Below are 24,911 nucleotides of genomic sequence, written 5' to 3' on the forward strand. Positions count from 1 at the left end.
AGGTATGACAGGCTCCGTACTTACGTCTAGAAAACAAACAGAAGGTTGGCGGGCTCTTGAGTTGTGCCTATTGGGTTGCAGTGGTTTTGAAAGCAGTTATGTTAACCTTCAACACAGCTGCATTACAGACTTCCTGCTCACTGAATCCCCAAAGCCTCCCAGCAGAGCAGTATTTATGTCCAGTCACACAGAGACCGCTATTTACTTCCTGGTAGCGTTGTTAGTGATCATTTGGTTTGAGAAAAGGAATAACTGAGCCTGTCCTTTGACTGACCATCATCCTATACTAAAATACTGCATATCACAGTCATGGCCCTGAAGTCCAAATAAACTCTTATTTCATTTATTAATTCACAATTACCAGAATACTTCACAAGTATTCCGCATTTGAAGAAGCAATGAAATGCGGTGAAATCCGATGGTATTATCACCCTCACTGGGGCTCTATTTAACATTGGAGATGTGCACTCCGTTTCTCAAAATCAAGAATCCTGAAAACCTAGTATTATTGTATAATTTGTCGGAAATGTTCAGTTCTGCTCTTGGAGAGGACTGCTAGGCAAACGCTAGATGAGAAATCAAGGATCCATTTCCCTGGATCTGTGAGGGCCTGTGGGGGTTTTCGGCAGACGCAGGTACCCTGTCGAAGGCGGAGGTTCGTCGGGTCACGGGAGGAGCAGAGCGGGGCTGCGTCCGTACTGCGTGGGCCTCCTGCTTTTTCTCATGCCCTCCGCCAGCGCTTCCTGGAGGGAATTCTCAGATGAATTGCAGCTGCGCTCAGCCTGTGCAGAGGGCTCGGCCATCTCAGGGAATCCTCCCAGGACCGCAGCGCTATCGGAGGGGAAGGCCAGAGAAACGCTCGCTCTGTTTTTCAAGCTGTTTTTCCTCATCTCCTCCCAGTCGCCATCTGCGCAGTTCTGTGGTATTTTCGTAGGAAAACTGGTGACACTGAAGCTGTGCAGCACCTCAGAGGAAAATCGATAGCTTTCTCTAGAATGGTACATTTGCAGGGCCTGGGCAGCCCTGGCAAAAGAGGGCATAACTCACTGAAGGCCGACCTGTCACCACGGCTGGCTATCTGTAGGAAAGCAACAGCGAGGAAGGAAGCGGCATTTAACACCCCCTCTCCCCCCACCCCACTAACACCACCGCCACTATCTCCCCCCACCCCCCGCCTAATCTAAGCCCAGCGCCTCATCCACACGACCCTCATATCCCGATAAAATACTCTGGCGGCCGGTCAGGGCCAGACGTATCAGTGGGTTTGGAGCAGGCCCGGTCAGCTCTGCTAGTGCTGATTAAAACGAATGAACTTTGTGTCAAACGCTGCATTGTTCAGGCCCATCTGCAGACACAAAGGCCAGCCGGAGAAGGATTCCCTCCGAACAGGAACACAGACCTCGTATAATCGGTAACACATCAGGGAGTGCAGTGTGAGAGCAGCTCCACGGGGGGGGGTGGGGGGGGTAAGCACTCACCGTCTTCACGCAGAGCCAGGGTAATGGCTATGTTTATATATATTTCATCGAATGCTAAAAATGAATGCCTTCGTGCTAGCCGCCAAGGCAAAAGCAGTGCGCACATCTCTGGGTCCCTGCTAATGGAGTCCATGTCGCAGGGCGCGCCAGACAAATTCTGCGGATCAACATCTGCGTACCTGCGCCGCCCGCCCCTGCCTCACACTTGGCCCCGGCTTCATTTCGCTTTTTCACCGCAGGTTGAAGACCAATTACGGGTTTCTCGCAGCCAATTTACGGCCGTCCCTGCTCATTCTCCTCATGGTACTAATCGCTTAGCTTCCAGAGTCTCATTTTACAGCAATCAACACAAGAAAATGGCTTTCACCATCACTCAGCGCTAATGGCTGTCCCGCCAGGTCTCCCCGGTAACAGCCCAGCAACAGGCAACTTGCGCCAGACGAAAGACGCTAATCATTTTCACATCTGCATAACCACATAACCAGTCTAATACCAAACCCTGTGGCGCGTAACAGGCTGCAGGAGCAGATCTATATTGACCACATTCAAATGACAATAAAATGTAATATTTAAGAATGTCAAAGTATTTACAATAACCTCAAAGCAGAAGGACATAATGCAACCTCACACACAATTTATTCCACAGGCACATGTAACCAGTATGACTTTAAGACCTAACAGTACTCAGTACACAGCCCAATCAAATTTGAACCTGTTGGCAAAGACCTCAGTATCTAAACGACAGCACCACATCACTGCCTGAAAGAGGAACAGATGAGCAAGAGCAAATTGATTTACAGCAAAAGATTTACCGCTCATTCACCGTTTTATTTGATAAAGCAGACTTTGATAAGATACAAGTCTGAGATACAAATAAGAGGAAGCAGAGCTTCAGTACACAATCATATTACACACGCAACGAACAAAGAACAGGCCAGAGACAGGAGACATGTCCGAGGGCCCTTAAGGAGAGTGAATCATCATGTGAGCTGCGCACGTGCATGTGGACGGCTTGTGCTGGTGAGGTCAGCAGGTCCAAACGCTGACATCCTATTGGGTGACAGCGCGGGGTCTGAACCAGCAGCACCTCCGGGGAGAAGATAACTGGAGATTAGTGTCGAGCAGCGGGAGCCTGGTGTTCTCGACAGAGCGCTGAATTAATGAGCGAGCAGATGTGGGCCCACCAAGACGCTACGCGCTCGTTTACAGTGAGGTGGGAGGCTTCCTCACGCAAGGCTTTTTCCACGGAGCTCCACCGAGGAGCCTCCAGGGTAGGTGACCCCGCCGTAATGCACATAACGCTGACTTCATCAAAGACACACGCTCCAGAAACGATGAACACCTACACAAGCGGAGTGGAGTCCTTGTTCCAAGGGGGCGGGGCATTGTGTCTGGCGCTGACCACAAAAAAGAGAGCAGCTGCTAATGAAGCAGATTAGAGCCGCAGACGCAGACGGACTGAACCAGACGCAGATAATGCTATCATTGCAGAATGCTCGCACATGTCCGGCATTGTGCGAACACAGTCTGAAACAGAAAACCACAGCGATGCAAGCCAGCCCAGGGTATGTGAAACCTCTGGCATTTGCTCTTACAGAATATCACAGAATCCTTCACTCAGCCTGTACAGTACAGACCTACAATATTGTTTTTTTTAAATAATGGTACCTCATGAGCTCAGCATAGGTCAGATTTCAAATTACAACTGCCTTCAATGCAGGGCAAAGAGATCATATGAATGCTGGAATAAAAGGTCAGGAGACCTGGTGATGTCAGAATATTTTATGCTCTGGCAAAGCACTGATATTTACCTAAGTAATTAAAATGTATTCCCTGCCATCACTCAGCTGGATATAAGTTTTTAAACCGTCCTATTCAATATCAGTCTCAAAATTATTAGAGACCCGAGAATATTTGTTTTATAAAGCCATGCCTCATGCAGGGTCAGCTTTCGTTGTGTAACTCATCCTGAAACCTTTGTACATCAGAGATTAAAGAAAGAAACATACATCGAGTGCGCTTTCTTTACCGTTGAACAAACTGAAGCATTGTATTAGAGTCATCTGACGTGGGCGTGCCCGCGATGTGCATCACTGGCCACAATGTGAGCCAGGGCAACACGGAGCTCCGTGCCAACCAATCCCAGAAACCACCCACGGCGGGCAGAGCCCGGTGCTCAAAGCAGTTATTAATTAGGATCACTGCTCCAGTGTCTCATTCATGGCATAACTGCACAGTGTTCCCTGAGAAAGACAGCCATTCAGTCGGTTATATCAAGCCATCGAGTGCCCTGTTATTTCAAGGACCTACCTTGAGGCAGTCCTGTGAGTCTGGTCCTAAAGCTTGTTGTGTGGCTGACTGTTCTCCCACAGTCCAGGAACAAGATAAGAGTGGACCAGGACAAGATATAGGCCTATTACAAGGGCACTTCAGTGTTTTCAGTATTTCAGTATTCCACTGGTATCTCAGTATTCCATTGGAACTACAATGAATATATTCTTCAAGGAATGTGACCCTTGGTTCACGGATTTGGAGCTTCCAGCAATGATAACAAACCCTCCCCTCAACTCTCAGGAAATAAAGTGCAAATCTATTCATGAGAATATCTGAAATAAATAGCAGAAAGGAGGGGGAGGGGGGGAAAGCATGCCAGTCACAAAGAGATTTTTTTTTTCTTTGTATGGTAATTTCTTTTCCTAATGTCCCATTTCACAGAGTAGGTCGGTTACAAAGTCAACATCCCCTGGCTGGCTGCTGCCAAGCCTGAAGGCTCCTTGTTCAAACACTAAAACAGGATGTGCATGCGCTGCCCTGCAATCCCCTCGATGGCCGTGCTGGAAGAAAACACATCTGAAGCAGCTCTGTAACACCATAAATATCAAAGGAACTGGCTGCATTTTGAGGGCTCGCCCTGACCATGCATGACTGCACTGGATGTTGTGTGTTCATCACACGCCTGTGACACCATATGACAGGGGTCATGCAAACTCCACCCCTCTGTGTGTCACATTTAGAATGGGCCAACAGAATGAGTGTTCTGAAATGGCGTGTGATTCAGGGTAAAAGCCTGATTTTCCTTGGATGAGCCTGGCTTCTTTCACCTTTATATTTAGCTATGGCAACTGCAATGGGGGACATAGTTCACACATTTAATACTTACATTTGAGATGCAAAAAATAGATAAAATACTAGCAATCAATTTTAATGGCTTATTATTACTAATATTACCAATGTGATTATAATAACAACTTATAATAATGATTATAATAATTTGGGTTCCTGACTCTCAAGAACTGCATTCATGAAATGTGTGTTATTTTGAGAACAATACTATAATTACCAGACTGGCATCTTATTGTCTCTCCAAACATCTGTATCTATATTCTCTACAGAGAAATCCTGATGATACTGTAAACGTCTTATGCAAAGTGGAACAAACAAAGATACTAACTGTGTACAGTTTATACACTCAGTCACTCCACGTGTGAAGGAGAGCAGATACGATTTCTCTGGCCAGTGTACTGGAGACACCACCTCAATCCATCAAAACTAGTTTTGTAAGCCAAAGTGGAAATCAGATCACATTCAAAATAGCACATAGTTCCCCATGTATATCAGAGAACAGGCCATTAGTATTTACTCTCCTCAAAAAGGGCGTGGCTCTCAGTTGGCAAACAGGAAATGGGTTTATTTGAGTACTGCCCCAACGCTTAGTAGGTTTGTTGACACTCATCATTCCTCCCATTGCTAAGCAAATGCTAGTTTATCAAAGCTTTAGGATCTCAGCTTGACAAGACAGGTCAAGTCACAGTGCAAGATGAAGTCACATATTTTGATTTCTCAACAATTCCACATGCAGTGACTACCGCAGTAACACGGAATCAATAGGGATGAATCCCTCCAAGTGCAGGTTTGGTATGTTCTTTTTCTTCTGTGCTACTAACCCAGATCTGCAGGTCTCCAAGCTGGTTAATAATTGAGGAGAAAGATGTGGAATCAGCGGCACAGTGATATTCATGTTTCTGTAGTTCCTCTACAGAGCAGACAGCCATTAAACATTAAGTACACAGCTCCATGCAGACACTGCTTACTGCATGTCGTCAAAGTCATGTAGAAACCCCGGCAACCTTTAGCCCGACACACCTGTCTTTTACTTCCTTATTTACTTTCCATCATGTTGACCTTGTTTCTGTCTGCATGGGTTAGTATTTCAATACCTTCTGCTAAAGACAGCACTTCAACGGAAAAAAAAATCAATTGATGTTGCCCTGAGAATTTCACTAATAGCCAGCTTTTGTTATGTCTTCTCCATTTTTTCTGCCAAATCGTACTCATCAGTAGGCATTCGCCGATATTAAAATATCATGGTACAATTATCTTGGCCAACAACTTCACAATAAAAAATATTTTCTTGATAATTACTGACAATTACTGAAATAAAGTCTTAAAACATTATTAAAACATACTTCAATGACTTACACAATACTCATTTATACCAATCATAAAACATCTCTAAAACATAAAAAAGTACAGCTTATTCAGAAGTATTTCCAAACTTCAGAGATGACCCTCTTCAACGGGGGGGGGGGGGGGGAGCTCTTCATTGTTGCTAGTACTATTATTTCCTGCTGAGACAATGTATGACCTTCACCTTTCACCATGGCACAATGAAAATGAGAAGAATAAGAAGCGCCCTCCGTATGTCTGTAATCAGTTAGTACTCTTCTTTGACCAACGCAAGAATGTAACAGCTGGGTATTTCGTCAATGACTATGATACGAATTTATGACGATTAAATAACCGCTAATATTTTTTACCGAGATATGTAGCTACATTAGTTATCGTCCCATCCCAACTCATCACTGCAACTTCCACCATCCAGGAGAACACAAACAAGCATGGGCCTCCACCGAGGCACACCATTCCCATTGCCAATTCCCAGTCAGGTGCTCACAGACATGAGTCTGAGGAAGTCTCTTGCATATGCAGATTTTCAGGCACCTGACCAACCAGCAGGGGTCACTGGTGAGATGAGGCTATGGCATACCACTCCAATTCCTGGCTGGCACTACAGCCAATTGTGTGGCACCCAGTGGGCCTGCTGACCACAGTCAGCACTGGCATCTGTACTGTATACCAGACTGTGCGGTCCACTCATGTACGATAAGAGTCCCTAAACAGGATGAGCCACACAGCAGCCCATTATATTCAGTACTAAATGTCATCAATGGCTATAAGGAACAATTAAATATAGTTAATAATGAATTTTATAAAGAAAATAATATTATGAGAAATAAAAGGACAATGACATTATTACACAATCAAACAATTCACATGGACAAGAAAACATGCCTACATTCAATGAAACAGAAGTGTGAAGAATGCATTTTCATCTTATTGCATTTACTTGTGGCACTGAAGTGAAGGCGAGACCTGCCAGAACAATTACTACTGTTATCCATAAAAACAAAAGGAGACTGAGTTTCTCATGTACAAAACTCATCAAAGCCTTTGGTGAAGGGACACGCATGTAGCATTGGATACGACGCAGATGTGCGAAAGGAACTCCAGACAGTGCTAATGTGGAATGGATGTGTTCAGTTCATGGGCACACTCACCAGCTGGAACTCGCTCCTGCGCCCGTAGGCCTCCTGGATGCCCGCGTCCTGCCACAGCGCCCGCAGGGCGAGCACGTACAGCTGGAAGGTGCAGGGCTCCACGGGCACGCCCGCCTTGTTCTCGAAGGACATGACGAACATGCCGTGCTTCTCGTTCTCCGTGTTCTGCCAGGCAATGCCCAGCTTGTCCCGAGCGTCCACCAGCACCCGCATACCCTGGGAGGGGGGGCAAGACAACACATCAGAACAGTCCGGTGTTTACAGATAATTTTTTCCAGCTGTGGGATCATGCCACACAAAGCAAATGAGCTTTCACTTGAACACCGGAAAGCAGGAGCCACTTCACACAGACATTTAACTGACACTATCTGAATCAAATTATTGTCAAGGGCTATCCCATTAAACGAGGCTGTCTAAATAACTCCGAGGCGATGCGAGTTGTCATACTCAATCGAGCCAGGCCGCGTAATTACAGGAGGCCTAATAGGACACATGCGTTTGACTTGCGTCAGCGGCAGCCCAGGCACCAAGGAGGGCTGGCGCGGGTTCAGCTGCACGGGAGGTTTCTACTGATGTGTGAAGACGTCATTAAGCCCCGTGTCTTTCAAACAGCTTTACAGTCGACATTTTAATTGAAAATACGATGTAAAAAAAAAAAAAAAGAAAACAAAAATAAATCAAATGGTCTTGTTTAGTTTGTAGTTCAATGAAAAAGTTTATTGACTTTTCTCCAGCACCACCAAAGATGCCGAAGGGGGAAATGCACAATTCAAGTAACGGAATAAGGCCTTCCATTGTCTGGCGAATTTGAGTTATTGCATTTTTGTTATAAACTGCTTTTCAGTACAGAGCATCCCAGGCTCCCTATTCTATTACAGTGAAGGGCTTAAGCAATGATGTTGTACTGCATTATGCTGATCTGTCAGTAAAAGCGTCTGCTACTTGTTAGGACTGACACAGTTCAGAAAGTCCTTCAGAAGGAAGTCATTCCTCTCGCTGGTGGGTCTGTCAGCCAATCAGTAGGGCTTTTGCGAGGACTTTGCTCCCTGTCATAAACAACAGCATCTCCAAGAGATCTGAGAGGGATTATCTGGGCCTTAATGAGGGGAAGATTTGCAAACCCAACCAAACACCAAGACGACAAGCTAAATAAATACATGATTCAACAGCTGCCTGGAAGTAAAATTAATGAGATCACTGCATTGCAAAGGCCAGTAACAGTCTCCCATCCCTGGAGGGCATCCAAGTCATGATAAGGACCGAAGGACATAGATAAGGGCTTTCCATACGTCAGCCCTATAGGAGACAAATCCAAAGTGTTCACATCTCTAACTAATCACTGTCTGTCAATTACAGTGAGAAATAAAGAATATCGACTTTAACTGAGTGACATACTATTACAGTAAACGATGCACTTACTTCTTTTCACAGCAAAAATCCATAGCAAAATCATTACTCAGGGACCAGCTAGAATTGCGGCAGTATTAGGACCATTTTGTGCTTGACGACCAGCTCCAGTAGCCCTAGCGTTGAGATTCTGAAACTGCGCAAGGACCCCAGGCCTTCACTGTGCAGAACATAAAGCCGAAGGATTTACGCAAAGGTAAATACACTGAAACAGGGCAGCGAGCCGCTTCACAGATTTAAAAAGAAAAAATAAACTGTCAAAAGTTCTCCGTGCCCGACGATCTGGTTTACGGCCACCGCCAAATAAAACACGAAAGGATCTACGAGCAGCAGCCAGGGTGCAGGGCGCATTAAGCGCTTCCTGGCGGGAGATAAATCTCGCGGGGCCCTGGGTCTCAGTTCCCGCCGCTCCGCCGCTGCAGGACGCCTCCAGGTGTGTTCCTGGGGGCCTTGGCCAGCACTCCCTGTAAGTCACAGCACTAAACTAACATCCCCGTAATGACTGCACCCAAGGCAAGGCCAATGACCGTGATTTAAAGGTGGCCTTGCTGCTCTTAATTGTGCCTGCTGCCACTATTCTCATGTGGAGCCTGACACACTGTCCACCTCAGTCAGAACGGGCTGCTGTGATACGGGTAGATATGGGGTACTGTGATGGGCAAGTGTGAGTGGGGATGAGATGAGTGGGTCTTGGCTTAAAAAACCACCTCAGGAATGAACCGCTGGAACATGCACAGGAGAGGGAAAAAAGCCATGGGAAATGAAGTGCACAGGCCTAAATCCCAGTATTTTGACACTCCTTTCAAATTTTACTAATCTCCTCATTCTACCGCAAAGGTAAACAGTCATTGGAGCCCGAAGCGTTCCCCCTCTGATGCTGTTGAGTCATTACCCCAGAGTGCGGTTTCAAAGCTTCCTGTGGGCCGCCCTCTCTCCTCCCCAGGAGCTTTGTTTGGTCTCCAGCGGGCTGCCCCCACCGAGCCCCGCCCACTGCTGACCCTTCACCCACTTCCTCATTCCGCTATCTCGGAACGGGCTGGCTCCCATACCCCCGAGCCTCGCTAGGCAACGTCCAGACAGAGCACAGGGGCGGGGGGGTCGCCATTATCGCCGAACGGGATGTCACTCCTGGAGGTCAGCCGCGGGGTCTGCTCTCTGCTGGGGCCACAGCTGAGCTCTCAGCCATCCACCCCGGCCAGAGTGCGGAGATGGAGTCCAAACCACAGCTGCATCGCCGCCCCGTGAACCAGAACCAGAGAGGAGGGAACGCTCAGCCCCATCCTCCAGAGGCAAGCAACACGTTTTAAGGGAGAAAACTCGTGAAACCCTGACATTAGTTCAACACGTTAGTCAGGATGCGCTTCACTGGCAATTAAACATGCCAGCAGTGAACCTCTGAACAGGACAGCATGCTGATATAGTGCATGTTTGTTGTCATCTTAAGAAATGCCTTTAACAAAAAACACATGAAGAGTACTGTATTTCAATCCGAATCCCCCTTCAGGAAAAAGGCTGGGCGATATCACAGCTGTAGGGATTACTCAGCAAAATGATACAAGCTAAATACAAGCACACGGCCAACTTGGCAATGCAAGTAAATACATCATTGAGCCCGCCCAACCTGAGGAGGTTGCTCGGAGCCAAGTAAACACAGCTAATCAACAGCACCTCCCTGCAAACAAGGGAGCTCAGCAGAACTCTGGGCATACACATTAAAACAGACCAAACTTACCTTCTAACATACACTTTTTTCCACTCCAAACTCACTGTCCCCTCAGACCTGGGTGAAGTTAGGTTACTCCAGCTCTGAGAGAGAGCTGAACACCCTTTTAAATAAGGCTCACTTTATGTGTACAATGCAGAATTACCCAATATGACTGAAGATACATGGGGCTAAAATGTACAAGGCTGAGATATAATGAAACAGCGCAGCAATTTTCAGCAAATAAAAAGAAGGAAGAAAGGAATCAAACCACATTTGGATACAACTGTTGCTCACATTGGAATATGATCATGTCTGATCTGGGACAAAGGTGTTTTCCAGCAGAGCCTTGAAGGCAATCGCTGTTTCTTTCTGGTAACATCAAAGTTGTGACTAGGAAATGGGTGAAGGGAGTATGACTTTGCACAAGTAACAGCTTTGATACTGTAAACAAGGCGAGCTCCATGACAATTCGTTAAAATGGTATTCGACCTGAAAGATGAGTGTGTACAGAGGCTTACATTCATCACTCGGGAAGTGGGCCAAAACTGCTGCTAACAGTGTGTGACTCTTTTCAGCGCATCCCATATCCATCCCCCGCCACATTCTCACAGTTAAGTCCCATGACAATATGAGCAGAGGAATTTAGCCTGTTAGCCAGCCACAATACTCCATCTCCATGTTAATTATAAACATGTAGCATTGCCTCCTATCCATTAACAGACATTCTAGACCACTGAATAATTCCGCAGAATTCTCAGCTTAGCGCCACAGTGAACAAACTTCAAAATATAGGCTATTTTCTGGGGTCTGTACATTCAGCTAAAACACTGGTTCTTGAATCAGTTATGCACCCCATGGTCAGGGTATCAAATCCTGGCTGTGTTAGTGCTGAATGTGGGCAGGAGTCCCACAGAACAGAGCAAAAATTCACTTGGGTGAGGGCTGGCTTTGAGGCTATTCCCTCTCGTGCTGCTTGATTGGACACCTGCTCCCTGTCTGTATTCTGCCTGTCCGTTTAACATGTGAGCCTGTGCCATACTGTCTGTGCGCAGCCCTCATTTCATATAGCAGTCTCCGCACCCTCCCCAAGTGACAGACATTGCAGCAATACCACCGATTTACAGCCGTGGTGGTACCCCCCAAATTGGGGAATAAGACGGGCATTATAAAAGATGCTTAAAAAGCAAATTCTCTCATGAAGTCATGTGTAAAATGAACACCCTGCTGGAGGAAATAGATGATTGCCCAACTGGTGCACTTCAGAAGAGAGAAAGAAAGCAATGGGCAATAGGGGTCCCATGATAAAGTCCCTTATACTTACATGCAGCATTACTTTTCTGGCATTTATGGGCCTTTTGCTGTTTTATGCAGAGGGTTTGCCACTAATAAACAGAAAATAAGGCAGAGAACTCTGGGGGCTCCTCACAGCAAATGCTGCTCTTGATAGCAATAGTCATGCAGAGATTTGCTGTTTAAGGCATATCGCAGCATTTCTTTTACTAGTGGAGAAAGAGCTATCCCTATCTCAGGGCCTGCAAAGTCACCCAGACCCAAATCTCAGCCAGGACAGGTAGAGGAGGTCAGCCCATTCTAGCAGATGTCTAACAGGGTGGCAGCACAGCAGATTAGTGTGATTATCGCCACAGGGATCAATTCATGGGGTCAGCTGACCAGGTGGACATCCATGGCACACTGCAGGATGGGACAAGCCCATCTGACCATACGCAGACCTTGGCCCACACCTCTGGAAACGTTTTTCCTCGTCTTTTCAGGAACCACAGAGCCAAGTGGGACAATCCACCAACATATAATAGATTCAGTCTGTCACTTAAAGATTCACCCTGTCTCTAGACAGAGTGCACCTAAATCATGGCTAGTCCCTGTGAGACACTCGGGGGGCGTGGCATCTAATGCACATAGTAATGGCCCCGGACTGACCATCACACTGCGTACTGACCCGGCCCGGACTTCATGACCATATAAGGGTTCCCCCAACTGCACTACCATGGATTCAAAATGCTTTTCACAAGCCCATGGATAATCAATGGGTGACATCACACTCGTTGTGTCCTTTTTTTGTACAGACCCTAAATAATTGTTGGGACACATAGTACTGGAGGCCTCCACATCCCCTATGAAGAGGTTCTTAAGGCTGAGCCTGACACCCCATGGAGGGGGTGGACTCCAGGGAGTGCTTCACAGTTACTAAAACAGGGTTAGGACAGGGGAGCAGAAGCCACATGATGGTGGCAAACAGCCATGCAAATAAATGGAGCCACTTGGTTATGGCACCAATAAGTGGATACATCACAGTCCGTTTTAACACAATGGTTTTAATCACACATGCATAAGAGCCCAATGGCTACCTTGAACCTGTGATGTCCTCTTCTGGACCACCATATTCCCTGATGATTACCTCCACTTCACTGGCAGCCATTAGGGGAAATCTGAAACCCAACCCAAACCACCAGAAAAAAAACTTCCCCCACTCCCCCTGGCCATTTAAATGAGCTGTAAGCCACTCCCCCTGGCCGTTTAAATGAGCTGTAAGCCACTCCCCCTGGCCGTTTAAATGAGCTGTAAGCCACTCCCCCTGGCCGTTTAAATGAGTTGTAAGCCACTCCCCCTGGCCGTTTAAATGAGCTGTAAGCCACTCCCCCTGGCCGTTTAAATGAGCTGTAAGCCACTCCCCCTGGCCGTTTAAATGAGCTGTAAGCCACTCCCCCTGGCCGTTTAAATGAGTTGTAAGCCACTTCCCCTGGCCGTTTAAATGAGCTGTAAGCCACTCCCCCTGGCCGTTTAAATGAGTTGTAAGCCACTTCCCCTGGCCGTTTAAATGAGCTGTAAGCCACTCCCCCTGGCCGTTTACATGCACTGTAAGCCACGACTGGCACTCGCATCTGTTGAATACCTTCGGCTGCCAAAAGTAAAACCTCCCCTACCCATTCTCTGAGAGACTGAGAGCAACAGTAGCAGTATGTCAGTGTAAGTATGTCAGTATGTCACTATGACATTTTTGATATACAGTAGCCTACACTGTGTAATCCAATGCAGACATGCGCGCTTAGACTAGTCTCTGCACTTCCTTTGCTATTGCACGCAATACAACTGCTTTTCTCATTACACCAAAACAAATATAGCCACTTTATAGGCCCAGAGGTATCATTGGTTGATATGGCGGAGTTTTAAGAAGCCATAAAAAGTGGTTTCATTTTTTATTTTTTGGAGAGGGGGGAGGGGGCTGTGTAGCGTGACAATTAATGGAATATCTTGCACTGCCAAAACATCAGCATTACGAGGTGACACAAGTGGGGGAGAAGTGATTAAATCCATGTGCATCACAGCAGTTGATATAATCAGCTTTAATAAGTTTGATCTGCCCATCTGAAGCTCGGACTGGCCTGAGTGTTTACATGGCTTATAGGAACATTAGCAGGTCCCCACACGGACAAACACAGAACAGCCTTAAGGCCCACACAACTTTACTATTCATATGCAGTGAACCATTTAGATTAAAAAGAATGAGAAAAACAGAACACATCCAGAAAAATAAACCCCTTTCTGTGTCAATAAGGCAGCCCTGCATAGATGTGTGTTGTCTCATTTCCTAATGGTCTGTCACTCTATACTGCTTATAATGTAAAACATTACTCATTGCCTGATGCAAGCCAATGAGTCAAGTTTATACAGAAATGAGGCTGAGGATACTGAGGCCCGAACCGAAATTATTCCCTGCATTTCCTGATTGAGTCCACGCAATTCCCTGCAACAGCACTTACACTCAGTGAAACCGTCTGTTCATCTACTGGCCCAGTGCTGCTCAACTACACACACTGTGCAAACACAGGGAGGCAGGCAGTCTTGTGGACTGCAGTCATAAAATGTCGTGCTGGTAAAACATCAACAAACACCTTTCAAAGAAAACAGCATTCGGCAGAAATATTGAAAGAAATTTTGTTAGTGGTGTGACAGAAAAACAGCAAATGCTCTATATCAAAAATTCAATCTTGGTCATTGAGACATTTTCTATGCACAAAATAAAAAGACAGCAGCCCCTGTGAACAACTGCTTAAGAACCCTATAAATGAAATGACAGTTTTAAATGCAATTCAGAAAAGCAACCACGCTTAGGAGATAATCAGAAAGTTTTTGAAAAGTAGCCGGAGCACCACTAAAAGAAAGACATTTGTTATGAAAGCCACATCTTTCTGCCTGAAAGCATGCTGACCGCAGAATGCAGAGCTCTCTCAGACAAGGGGTGCACCACAGCACATGCACAAATTCATCCTTTGTGTTCGTACACATATGCAGTCATGTAGGCCTATGTCGTATTGTAACTACAACACACTAGAACAGTTATGTTATTCTATGCAATATGCCCTAAATACCAATGAGAAAGATTCTCCATTTAAAATAATGCATAAGTACAATGTTGGCTCAAAGGCATTTTTTAGTTTTTTCAACCAAATCATTCCCTGCAAAATTATGGCCTCATTTACAAGTCACCAACCCATGCACAGTGATCCTGATGCTGACCTATATTCCAAAAGCATAGCTATTATAACTGCCATGTCACAGACGAGCCTCAGTTTAAGTGCCAATGAAAAGTAGAGGGAACCTCAGTGTTTTCATCAGCCCAAACAGCACCTGACAGGGTCAAAGGGTCATACTGAACCCCCGCCTGCCTCTGTCAACACAATACAGGCTTCCTTAAATCCAGCCCCTTTCACATTCACACAAACAGGCCAGAGCACCGCTCAGCTCACCCACAGAGCCCTCTTATCCCCATCACCCACTGTTAAATAGCACATTTACTGTACTGTGAATCTGCTGCCGTCAGGCCTCAGGTCAGGACTGCTTCAACCCTCAGGCTTTCAGTGAAAGCCCCATGAGCCCTGCACATACATGCAGCATGAAAATGGGCACGCTTCAGAGAGGCAAAGTAAGCACTACAGGTACTGCAGTTTCAGCCAAAAACAGCCTGCCAGATTGAGTGCACAGTTAAGTAAATTTAGTACATAAAAATATTTAGGCCATCACTTATGCAACAAATATGCATACAAAAGTACTGAGCAATATATATCTGAAATATATATCTGAAGAGACCAGAACAATCACCATAAAAATAATTTATCACAAGGAAAAACTGAAGTGCATGGAAAAACAACAACCTCATCTGTTATAATTAAAATAGGCTACTTTTAATGCTTCTGAGTTGAAAACCACCTTGCTGTCCCAAGATAGACCCTTTGATTAATGAACAGAGACACAAAGTGACGACATTCAGCTGGGGGATCCCGCGTGACTCTTAAGACAATATGTCACTGGATAGATGGAGACACTGGCCAGTCAAAATGGGGCACTGGGAGAGCAGCAGTGGCAGGGGAGTGAGGTAAACAGAGAAAAATAGCCCTAGCAGAAATTCCCCAGCACTAGGCCCAGGAGCACAGCAACATTCTCACATGAGCCATGTGCGCCTAATGGATGAGCTACCCATGGAAAAGCAGCTGAGCTCCATATTCCATCCCTGTTGTGAGCACCACTTTATTACTCACTGGACAGAACAAACAAAGCCCTCGCCAAACAGTTGTCCATTACACTAGCCCTAGCAGAGGCTTTACCATGGCTGAGCTCGAAAGGGGAATGTGAATCCAAGAACAGCATCAGCATCTGCTTCATTGTTTCCATAATGACAAGAGCCCTGCTGCCACCTCCATAAGCAGATCTACACTGGCTAACCCACACTGGGCCACCGCTGACCTTTTGGGGACTCAAAAACTTATTTGAGCCCCTCCCTCTTTTCTTTCTCTGGCTAAAAAAATAATTAGAAAAACACATACACCTTGCCAATCATGCTGTGCATCTTGGGCCCAATCCAGTGACGAGGTACCTGAAAAGTCTCCCCCTCCCCACACACACACACGCACACACACGCACACACACACACACACACACGCACAAGCAGAATGAACACATGCATGCGAAGCTTCCCACTTACAACCTTCCAAGAACAGAGAATAAGCTGACAAACAATCATTACCGCAAGTCACCCCACAGTGAAAAACACAAAGAATTTTCACCAGTGGAGGAAATACATACCTGTCCGGTCAGGAGCTGGCAAATCAATGCAGACAATGCAAATGCATAAATGCAGACAAAAGCAATCAAAGAAACAAATCAATAAACAAACAACCGTGCAGAAACTGGCGAGGAGGGAGAAGTCAAAAGTTGGCATGTGAATGGGCCATTTTGTTGATTTAAACTCCCATAAATTAATTCTTGATTAGTTAAGAGAATAGACTTGAGCCAAATAAATTTGGATCAAATAACGGCTACCAGACGTTCCTCATCTCTGAGGTACAGTCTCCCACTCTCTGTGGTATTATATAGCAAATAAAAACAGTTTCACTTCCTTTAAGTAATATGAGCAAATATGAAGACTACATTAAAAACCACCACTGCTCAATTCTTCCCAGTGTATCTGAAACATATTGTAGCCATAAATTCTCTTTAATCAAGCAGACATAGCCAAAGGGGGTGAAATAGTATGGGACTACTTAAAGCAAGTTGTTTGCACTAAGCGTAGCGTCTTTTACACTCAATGGATGGCAAGTCTTGCTAAGAACACTTACAATGTTAAGCAGAGTTCCATGCTCGAAATCGAACGTTACAAGCCACTGTTTTCGGTGTTCCTCACGAGACACGTTACCAAATTTACTAGTTACGTTCACAAAATCATTTGAGGCATATGTGACATTCTGCTGAGTAAAAACTACCAGTTTGTTAGAAGTGTTCTTGTGGAATATATATATATGTGTGTGTGTGTGTTGTTTGGTACAATCGCACAGTACAACCATATCTTCGGTATAGTTTGTCACATCATGTCGAACTGTCACATCATTTGCATGGCTGTATGCGCAATGGATTGTGGTCACTGTAGTTATTGTGATGCTTATTTCTATGCGAACAGTGTTGAGAAGCTGCCTTTTAAAAACTACATTTCAAAAACTAGCACACCGAGTTTGGAGAAAAACAATTTATCCAGTGAATTAAGACAATTCAAATTATCGTATCGTACGTAGATTGTGTCATTATTTAAACACCAAAAATACCGAAGTGTTATTCGCTCAGCATGTAGGTCAAAACAATTAGACTGTGCCAAGCTTATGTTTAATTTACCCTCAAAAGCTTTAATCAAGACATTGTCCACAAGTTCCAATACAAACTATGCATTAGTCGAACTAATCACCAAAGAAAATGCTAGTTTGCTCTAATCTTGCATCCTGGTCCATGTTTCATATCTAGTCCTCGTTTCAAACATTACATAACTGTACTTAGTTCGAAGGCATCAGTATTCAACTGTTTTTCATATCTTCCAAACAATGTCCCTGGAGTTAGTACTTGTTTCACAGCCTAAGGTCAGCACATAGTCGTCAGACTAGGCTTAATTCAAACTACACACATGGGTAAATTAAATATTGAATGTCTTTAAGGCTTTCACTCTAAACACGCCTACCACAGCCTAATTGCATTCAAGATATCGAACATTCAAAGCCTGACATAGGCACAGGCCTACATTCTCACTGATTTCTGTTATAAATAACTGACCCACACAAGCATTCCAGTGGTAGTGGTGTCGCTTTCACCAACCCACGAGCTGTTCAATAAATAGGCCGAACTTTCCCCCCTTGGTCGCAGTGGGGGATCTCACCTGCTTTCAGATATCCAGCACCTCTTCTGTCATTTTTAGTGGAAGGCATATTCAACAAATTAATGGGTAGCTACTCATTAGTTTTTGTTTACAAAACCATGACCATTGTTATTGACAAAAAATATATAATTTTCTGCCTCGGTCTCTAGGCAAAACAAATAATGTAAACCCATTGTTCTTTTCATACACAGCCAATATTTAAACCACATTTTAATGCATTCGCCCTCTAAAAATAATTACCTTTATAACGTTCTCGAAGATGGTATCTCGAAAATCCAGTAATGCTTTCTGGTCAAACTCTTTTCCGTGTATAATCCTCATTTGCTTTAAAAATGTTGATTTTCCACTTTCTCCGGCTCCAAGTAGTAGTATTTTGACCAAGCGGCAGATAGAGCGTCTCTCACGGGCAAGCATGGCATCGATTTCTCTACTTCGGCGCCTTGCCTCTCGCTCCTGGTTCACATCTCGATCCCGGCTTCTGTCCTTGCTGTTACCTCGCTCTCGACTCGCCTCGGCGGGGAGCAGACACCGGCTAAGTGTGCGCACCACGCCAGACATTGTTGCTAATTAGGCAAAATCTTGTATTTGCTTCAGTGATTTGTTTGCATTTGTATGTAAAAACAATTTCCTATTGGTTTTCATTTAAAACTGAGGTGATGTCCAAATCAAAGCGATGACATCTAAAACTCGCGTAGCCTCCTTTAAAAAAAAAAAAATACCGATAAGGGTATCCTCACAATTATTCTCACAATGAACATGAATCGTAGGCAGTAACGTCTTCCGAAGTGACTTTCATAGTTCTGAATATCTTCTTTCACAAAACTTGAATCGTGTAACCTGGCATACTCAAAGCTGAACTTTCCGAAACAGGCTGCAAAATATACAAAGTTCTAATTAACTGCTGTCCTCGCGCAGCAATAATCGACAACAAATTATGGTCGAAAGCTAGTAGGTTACATGTTGTGCCATTTCAGTTTAAGACAAGAAGCAATTAAACTTTTAACATCTTTAACAAAAAATCAGGCTACTTTAAAGTTAACCTGGCAACTATACCTAAGGCTAAAGCTTGAATGAAAATGCTGTTTTTGTCCCGCTGCCTCCCACTCTCCCCCTCCCAACACGCCTAAGTTTAATAGAACTATGCAGTCCGGTCATTAAGCCACAGCAACACGGCTGGAAGTCGCCAGCAGGGGGCGATAGCGAGGTTGCCGTGGGCGGTGCATTAACTGGATACATTGGATTTTGCGCGACGATTTTGCGTCAGTTTAACTGTAATTTTTGAGTAATGTTCAGATCCTGATTTAAAGACTTATAAACTACTTCGTTTCATTAATACAGGGAGACCAGCCTTATGCATTTCCATCGGTTAGATTACATGGAATTTGGGGTTTATCTGCAGAATCTACTTTGAAACGAGCTTTTCAAAAGGATAAATTTAGCCTACTTGTTTTCTTTCCCAAAAGTCATTGCACGCAAGTTTATTTTTTAAGTTTACCAGCCTTTCCAATGTACTTTTTCGTCAGCTATTTTATATTCAAGTTTAAGATGGCTATCAATCGTAGGCTACATCCAGTCTCGGTTGCCGAGTCAGGTAATCGGGCCAGTCATCACTGCATAGTCAGGTATGACTGCTGGCCTTTAAGACTACCGGGCTCAAAAAAGGTAACGTTGGAGCGTGTACGTGCTCGTGTGTGCGTGAGAGAGAGAGCCATAACTTCATTAATGAGGTTTAGAACCTTGTATGTATTTTTCCTTATATCATTTTTCTTTTTTTGCGTTAGCCTGGTTTAGAAGAGGTGCCAATGATGTACTGCCATGAATTGAAGTAATGAAAAAGCTGCACTAATGTACTTAAAACATATTCTGGCTTTTCCAGCTGCATTGGCTGTCTTACAGTGTGTGCCATATTGACTCAGGCTAATAAACTGCAAATGGTACTGTAAACAGGATTAGATTGGGCAGCGTCCCAAAGAGTGTGTACTGTTTAATGCAAAGATTCTCTTTTCAGCTGGTATTGCTGTATTTTTTCGGTTTTTGTTCAATAGCCTAGCCCTGATTGCTGTGGCTAGTAAAGTATTATTTGATGAGAGTAAAGAAATACATGATGGTCATAATAATGCTGAATTTAAAGACAATTGAGGACAACAGCAGTACAAGTACAAGTAGTAGCAGTGCAAGTGGTTGTAATGAAAGGAGGGTTCACAATATGTCAGAGATAATATTCTCAAAGGGAGTGTTCCTTCAGCAGGGGGCGCTGTGACTGCATTTAGATTTATTTCTAAAGAGTTGTTTGTGTGGCACTGCTCCAAAATTGCTTATCAATTTCTGGTTATATTGATGCACATTGTAAGGAAGAGCTTAGATTACCATCAACAGGAACACTTGTTTTATGAGCCAATCACAAAAACAAGAGTTGACATGACAGTGGGCTGTTGTTTTGAATGATACCCAAATGTTTCCTGTCTGATCTGGCAGCTTTGCAGTCGGCATCATGCACTATGATAATGTGTAATAACTGTTACAATACTTTAGCCCTACATCATATCCTTCAACACAGAATTACGCAAGATATCATTGTTTAAAGGGGGGTGTTGTCTGGTCTTTGTTAGCTGTCATATTCTAGAGTTCCAGAGGATACATGTCCATATATATCAGTGAAAGCAAAACAGTACTTTTTTACTTTCTGCTACACCAAACCCTCAACTTTACCTTTCAAAATACATTAGGAAATGAATACCATGATGTTCACCTCAGTTAAATGGCAAGTCCTTTCCTATTACCTAGGACCAATATACTCTTTTAAGATTATAAATGAGGTGGAACATGCTTAATGAAAAGGGTTTCATATTATTATCCATCCTGACAGGCGTTGTTTTGCATTTTAGGGAAAGTCAGCTCATGTGCTCACAGTACACTTTGATCCTGGAAAAAATGTAAATTAATAAGCACATGAAACATAATAATCACGATGCTCTTCGTTGAAGTTGTAATGACAAGCGCCCCCCCCCCCCCCCCAGGATTCGAGACTAATTTAATCTCTCTCTTTGCATGACTGAAATCTTCTGTTTCCTGTTTTACAATTCTGCTGCTGCCGCTGCCAACTCAACTTTGTTGTTTTGTGAGTTCTTCCACCAGGTAACAACAGAAAATCTGTTCTTAGTTTTATTTTCTCTCTACTCCCACTGTTTTTTTTATGATTCATTTTGAGTGTCTGGGTCGACCATTGCATTAAACTCATTGGGAGAATAGAAAGGCTTCGGGGACAGACAGGCTGAAAATGAAAACAAGGTGAAATCACAGCAAAGAGCAATTGTGTTACTTTCTGCTCAGAACTAGATGCTGCTCTGCACTATACAGTGAGAATGTGTTTTCTGTGCGGCCCCATCCTGTTGATATGCTTTTGAATTCCATTATGCTTTAGCCTGAAATTTTAACCAGGGTACATTGTCTGGAGGCATGCTCCAGAGTGATTTCCCTTGTTCCCAGAGATTTCCCAGAGGAAAGTGTTGATCAAGATAGTTGGGTACGTGAGATGTGATCCTGACATGCTCTGAGCATACACAGCTGACAAGTCAATGGGCATTTTTAGCAGTATCCAGCATCCACCCCGGCAGCAAGCATAGATTTCTGAAAAAGATCAGAGGCATTCATGTGACATTGATTAAGTGTCAGTATTCATTACAAGTCTGTCCCTCTGTCAGCTTATGCAGAATGGTCCGAGGAGAAACATAGCAGGTCATTGAGAACTCTGTTCGCTATTTCTAAAGAAAGTGGCAAAATGAAAGAAAATGGAACAGTTTTTTTTGCTGAGACGATGTGCACTTTTGAGATAGATGACTATTCTGTGACATACACATTTTGAGCTTTGTGAAAGAGAAAGGGCTGTTGGTCATTCAGCAGAACAGCACCTGTAGTGATATTTTTACTTATAGTAAAAACGTCTACACACAAAGTAGACAGTATTTTAGTTTCTTTTGTTGTTGTTGTAGTTTTTACCTTACCTTCAGACTAGTTTTACTTCATATTTGAAGCACACATAATATTCTGAGCAGATACAAATGACACTTTGACATGAATTGACTAAAATAATTTCCATTTATCACAATCATTTTCATGCTTGAAGGAACACATAACATCTTGTTGTAACAGCTTGCTGCTCTGGTGTGTTTTCAATTAAAAGACCAAAGTGTTGGGAGATGAGCTAGCTTGGGGATGAAGAAGCATGTCCATGTGTTGATAAAATTAATTGTCCATTTTTTTTCTTTAAACTCTTGAAAACATTAATTTATCCATTCATAATTAATTTTTCCTTGTATGAGGTGAAAGCCCATCACTGTTCACACACTTACCACGAAGATGCAAAAGAAATGTAAGTACAGTCCCCAAGATACCAGTGTGCACTGTGTCGTAATACTAATTTCTTAATATGCAATGTAGCGTGTATTTTTATTATCAAAATTATATATTCAGGGAATTTTAGTCTTACTCCACAAAACAGCGGAATGGGAGAAATATTGCAATCGAGGATTGTAGATCTAGAAATGTACTGCAACAGGCCCTGATGAATGATATTTTGCTCGGCTACTACACCAGTCCTTGTGGACAGGGTGGACCTATGGACAAAGCAGATTGATGAACCATCTGCCGTACAAGCAAGAGGAACGTCACCAGTTTCTGCATCCCCACCTGCTGTTTTCAGTTTACCACGGAAGCCCGCATGTTGAGAGTCCTGCCGTTTTGGCAGTGACTCCAAGACACTGGGGGAAAAAAACTGGACGGGTTCAGAATTGTTTGTCATTTTCAAAATGGGATTTATGATCATCTGTTCTCACTCTCAGTTATACAAATGATTCCCTCATATGTATTCAGTCACATTCTGATTAGAGGGATACTTAAAGAAATATGAAACATTTTTTTTGTTTTTCAGACAAGAGCCATTTATCACTTAATTCAGAATTTTCAAATTCCCTCTCTGCTATAGTGAGCTTCTGCATGATTTCCATCTTTGTATTTATTTGAATACAACTAAATGCTGATTGTCTTCTGTTTTAATGTAATAACTCTCAAGGGCCTTTAGTTATGTACATTCATTATTAAGCCTTTCTTTGCTAATATTAGCATGACATCCATGGCTTAGAAAACAGCCTCTGAAAATGTATACGCTGGAAAATGACAGACAGAGAAAGGACGGTTGGGTAGCCCATGCCTTCTCATCCAGTGCATAGATAAGCCCCATGGTTTGGGGTTGAAGCTGGTGGCAGTGTCGACTGCGGCCGACTGCGGCCTGTAGCCCTGCATGTCCACCCATAATTAACATAGGCAGGGATCCACAGATGTTGCCCAGGGTTAAGGACGGTTCCATTGACAGGGATCTGCATCTCTTCATTCTCTAGTGACCCCTGCTGGTCGATCAAGCACCTGCAAGTCTGCTTGTTAAGCCGCACATGAATCGCCTTCCTCCGGCTCCTGTCAGCGCAAGCCTGAGGTGCAGCTGCGGTTTCATAAGGAGTGGCCCTCGACATTGTTCTTCAGACAGAGTACATGCTTTAATGCATCCTCCCTATAAGCAACCAGAGCCTGGGCTCCAGTTCATGAATGCTGATATATGAATGTGTATTCTAAATTGTGAAAGGGGGTAAAAAGCAAATAAATAAAGAAAACAAATAATTCACAGAGACTCACCGATCCCCATTTTTGAATGTACAATGCTTCATTTTGTGGTGAATTTATTTGCACACCTCACAAATGAATATTTTCAGTGTATTTTCTCTCATTTTGCTTTTCAAAGTCACTATTGCATGAGTGAAGAATGTAGTTATATCCATAGTTAATCTACTTCGAAATACTGCAAACCAGGTCATGGTGGTATAAGGCCACAACGTTATATTTTAATACACTTTAAAATTGAGTTATCAAAACAGGTGAGAGGCTGAGGAAAAACTTTCAATTGTGCTTAAAATAGCATGTTGCTGCCAACAACAGAGCAGTAACACTGGCACAAGAAAGGGACTGGAAGAAGAGATTGTGGCTGTGGGCTACACTGGAGAGAGTGCCCGCTTTCCCCCACCCCACCCAAAAAAAAGAAGGTTTCATAAGGAACCTGTCCAATGTGAGAGAATGATGAGGCTATTAGGGTCAAACTGCATGGAGACAGACAGCAGATGGAAACTCATCATCATCTTGAGAGTGACTGCAAAGCATTACCATTCCAGCAATAGTTTCACTGGAACATACTGCTGTTGCCTTGCATTGGCAAAAATATCCATGTAAACAATTACTTGGAAACATGTTTTATATTTGCGCTATCAGTTGAAGATGACAATTGGCTGCCCACAAAGAAAAAAGAACAGAATTTCTCAGAAGACACTGTTGATGATGCATACGATCCACAGTTTTTCTCTTTTGTTATTGTTTTTTAAATATCACTGTGCACACATTAACAGTTATCTCGCTAACTCAAATGAGTGTGAATTGAGAGCAGCGGGAAAGCGTGGGTGGATGTTTGCTTGTGAGCGAGTGGGTGGCAGGTGGGCGGAAAGTTCTCTGTGCTGGTTGCGCTTGCATTCACACAAAGCTGAAATGTGGTTTCAAATAGAGAATTAAAGAGCAGAGTGCGGCAGCAGCATGAAACCCGAGCACGTCAGTGTGCTTTACGCTTTGTAAACTGCACTGGGAACCAAGCAGTCAGGGGACCACGACGTGGTCAAAAAATGGGCACATGTAGCTTAGACAGGTGGCCTAATCTGGTATGAGACACTCTTGATCTGATACTATTGCCATGCAGGCCTGTAGTGTAAACTGCACTTGCCCCCTGCCCCCCCGCCCCCCCAACTGTGTGCTCACCCTTTCCTGGACCAGTGACGTAAACAGAGAGTTGTCACAAGGCCGGGTGCATGTTTCCATAGAGAGAAAAGAAACACTGAACTTGCTAAAGGCTGGGCTTGATGTCTTACTTCTATAAGAATGTATTATCTGGCTGAAGAAATAAATGT

General features: G+C 44.0%; 1 protein-coding gene and 1 long non-coding RNA gene across 2 annotated transcripts in view; one reads left to right on the top strand and one right to left on the bottom strand.

Moving 5' to 3' along the window:
• The window catches only part of LOC118221254 (guanine nucleotide-binding protein subunit alpha-12), a 39,190-nt gene extending 20,158 nt beyond the window's left edge, over positions 1-19,032 (bottom strand). Inside the window, exons 1-2 of the mRNA XM_035406145.1 lie at positions 18,160-19,032; positions 7,097-7,312 (exon numbers count right to left, since the gene is read on the bottom strand). Coding sequence (XP_035262036.1) covers positions 7,097-7,312; positions 18,160-18,477 — 534 coding nt within the window. The 5' untranslated portion in view covers positions 18,478-19,032. The remainder of the gene's footprint in view (positions 1-7,096; positions 7,313-18,159) is intronic.
• A 1,983-nt stretch (positions 19,033-21,015) lies between these two features.
• On the top strand, positions 21,016-23,590 carry LOC118221255. Its single transcript, XR_004764076.1, has 2 exons — positions 21,016-21,207; positions 23,313-23,590. It is a non-coding gene; the product is annotated as an uncharacterized LOC118221255 (long non-coding RNA).
• Positions 23,591-24,911: the final 1,321 nt, after the last annotated feature.

Source organism: Anguilla anguilla, chromosome 2, assembly GCF_013347855.1.
Source record: "Anguilla anguilla isolate fAngAng1 chromosome 2, fAngAng1.pri, whole genome shotgun sequence".
Classification (NCBI taxonomy): Eukaryota; Metazoa; Chordata; class Actinopteri; order Anguilliformes; family Anguillidae; genus Anguilla; species Anguilla anguilla.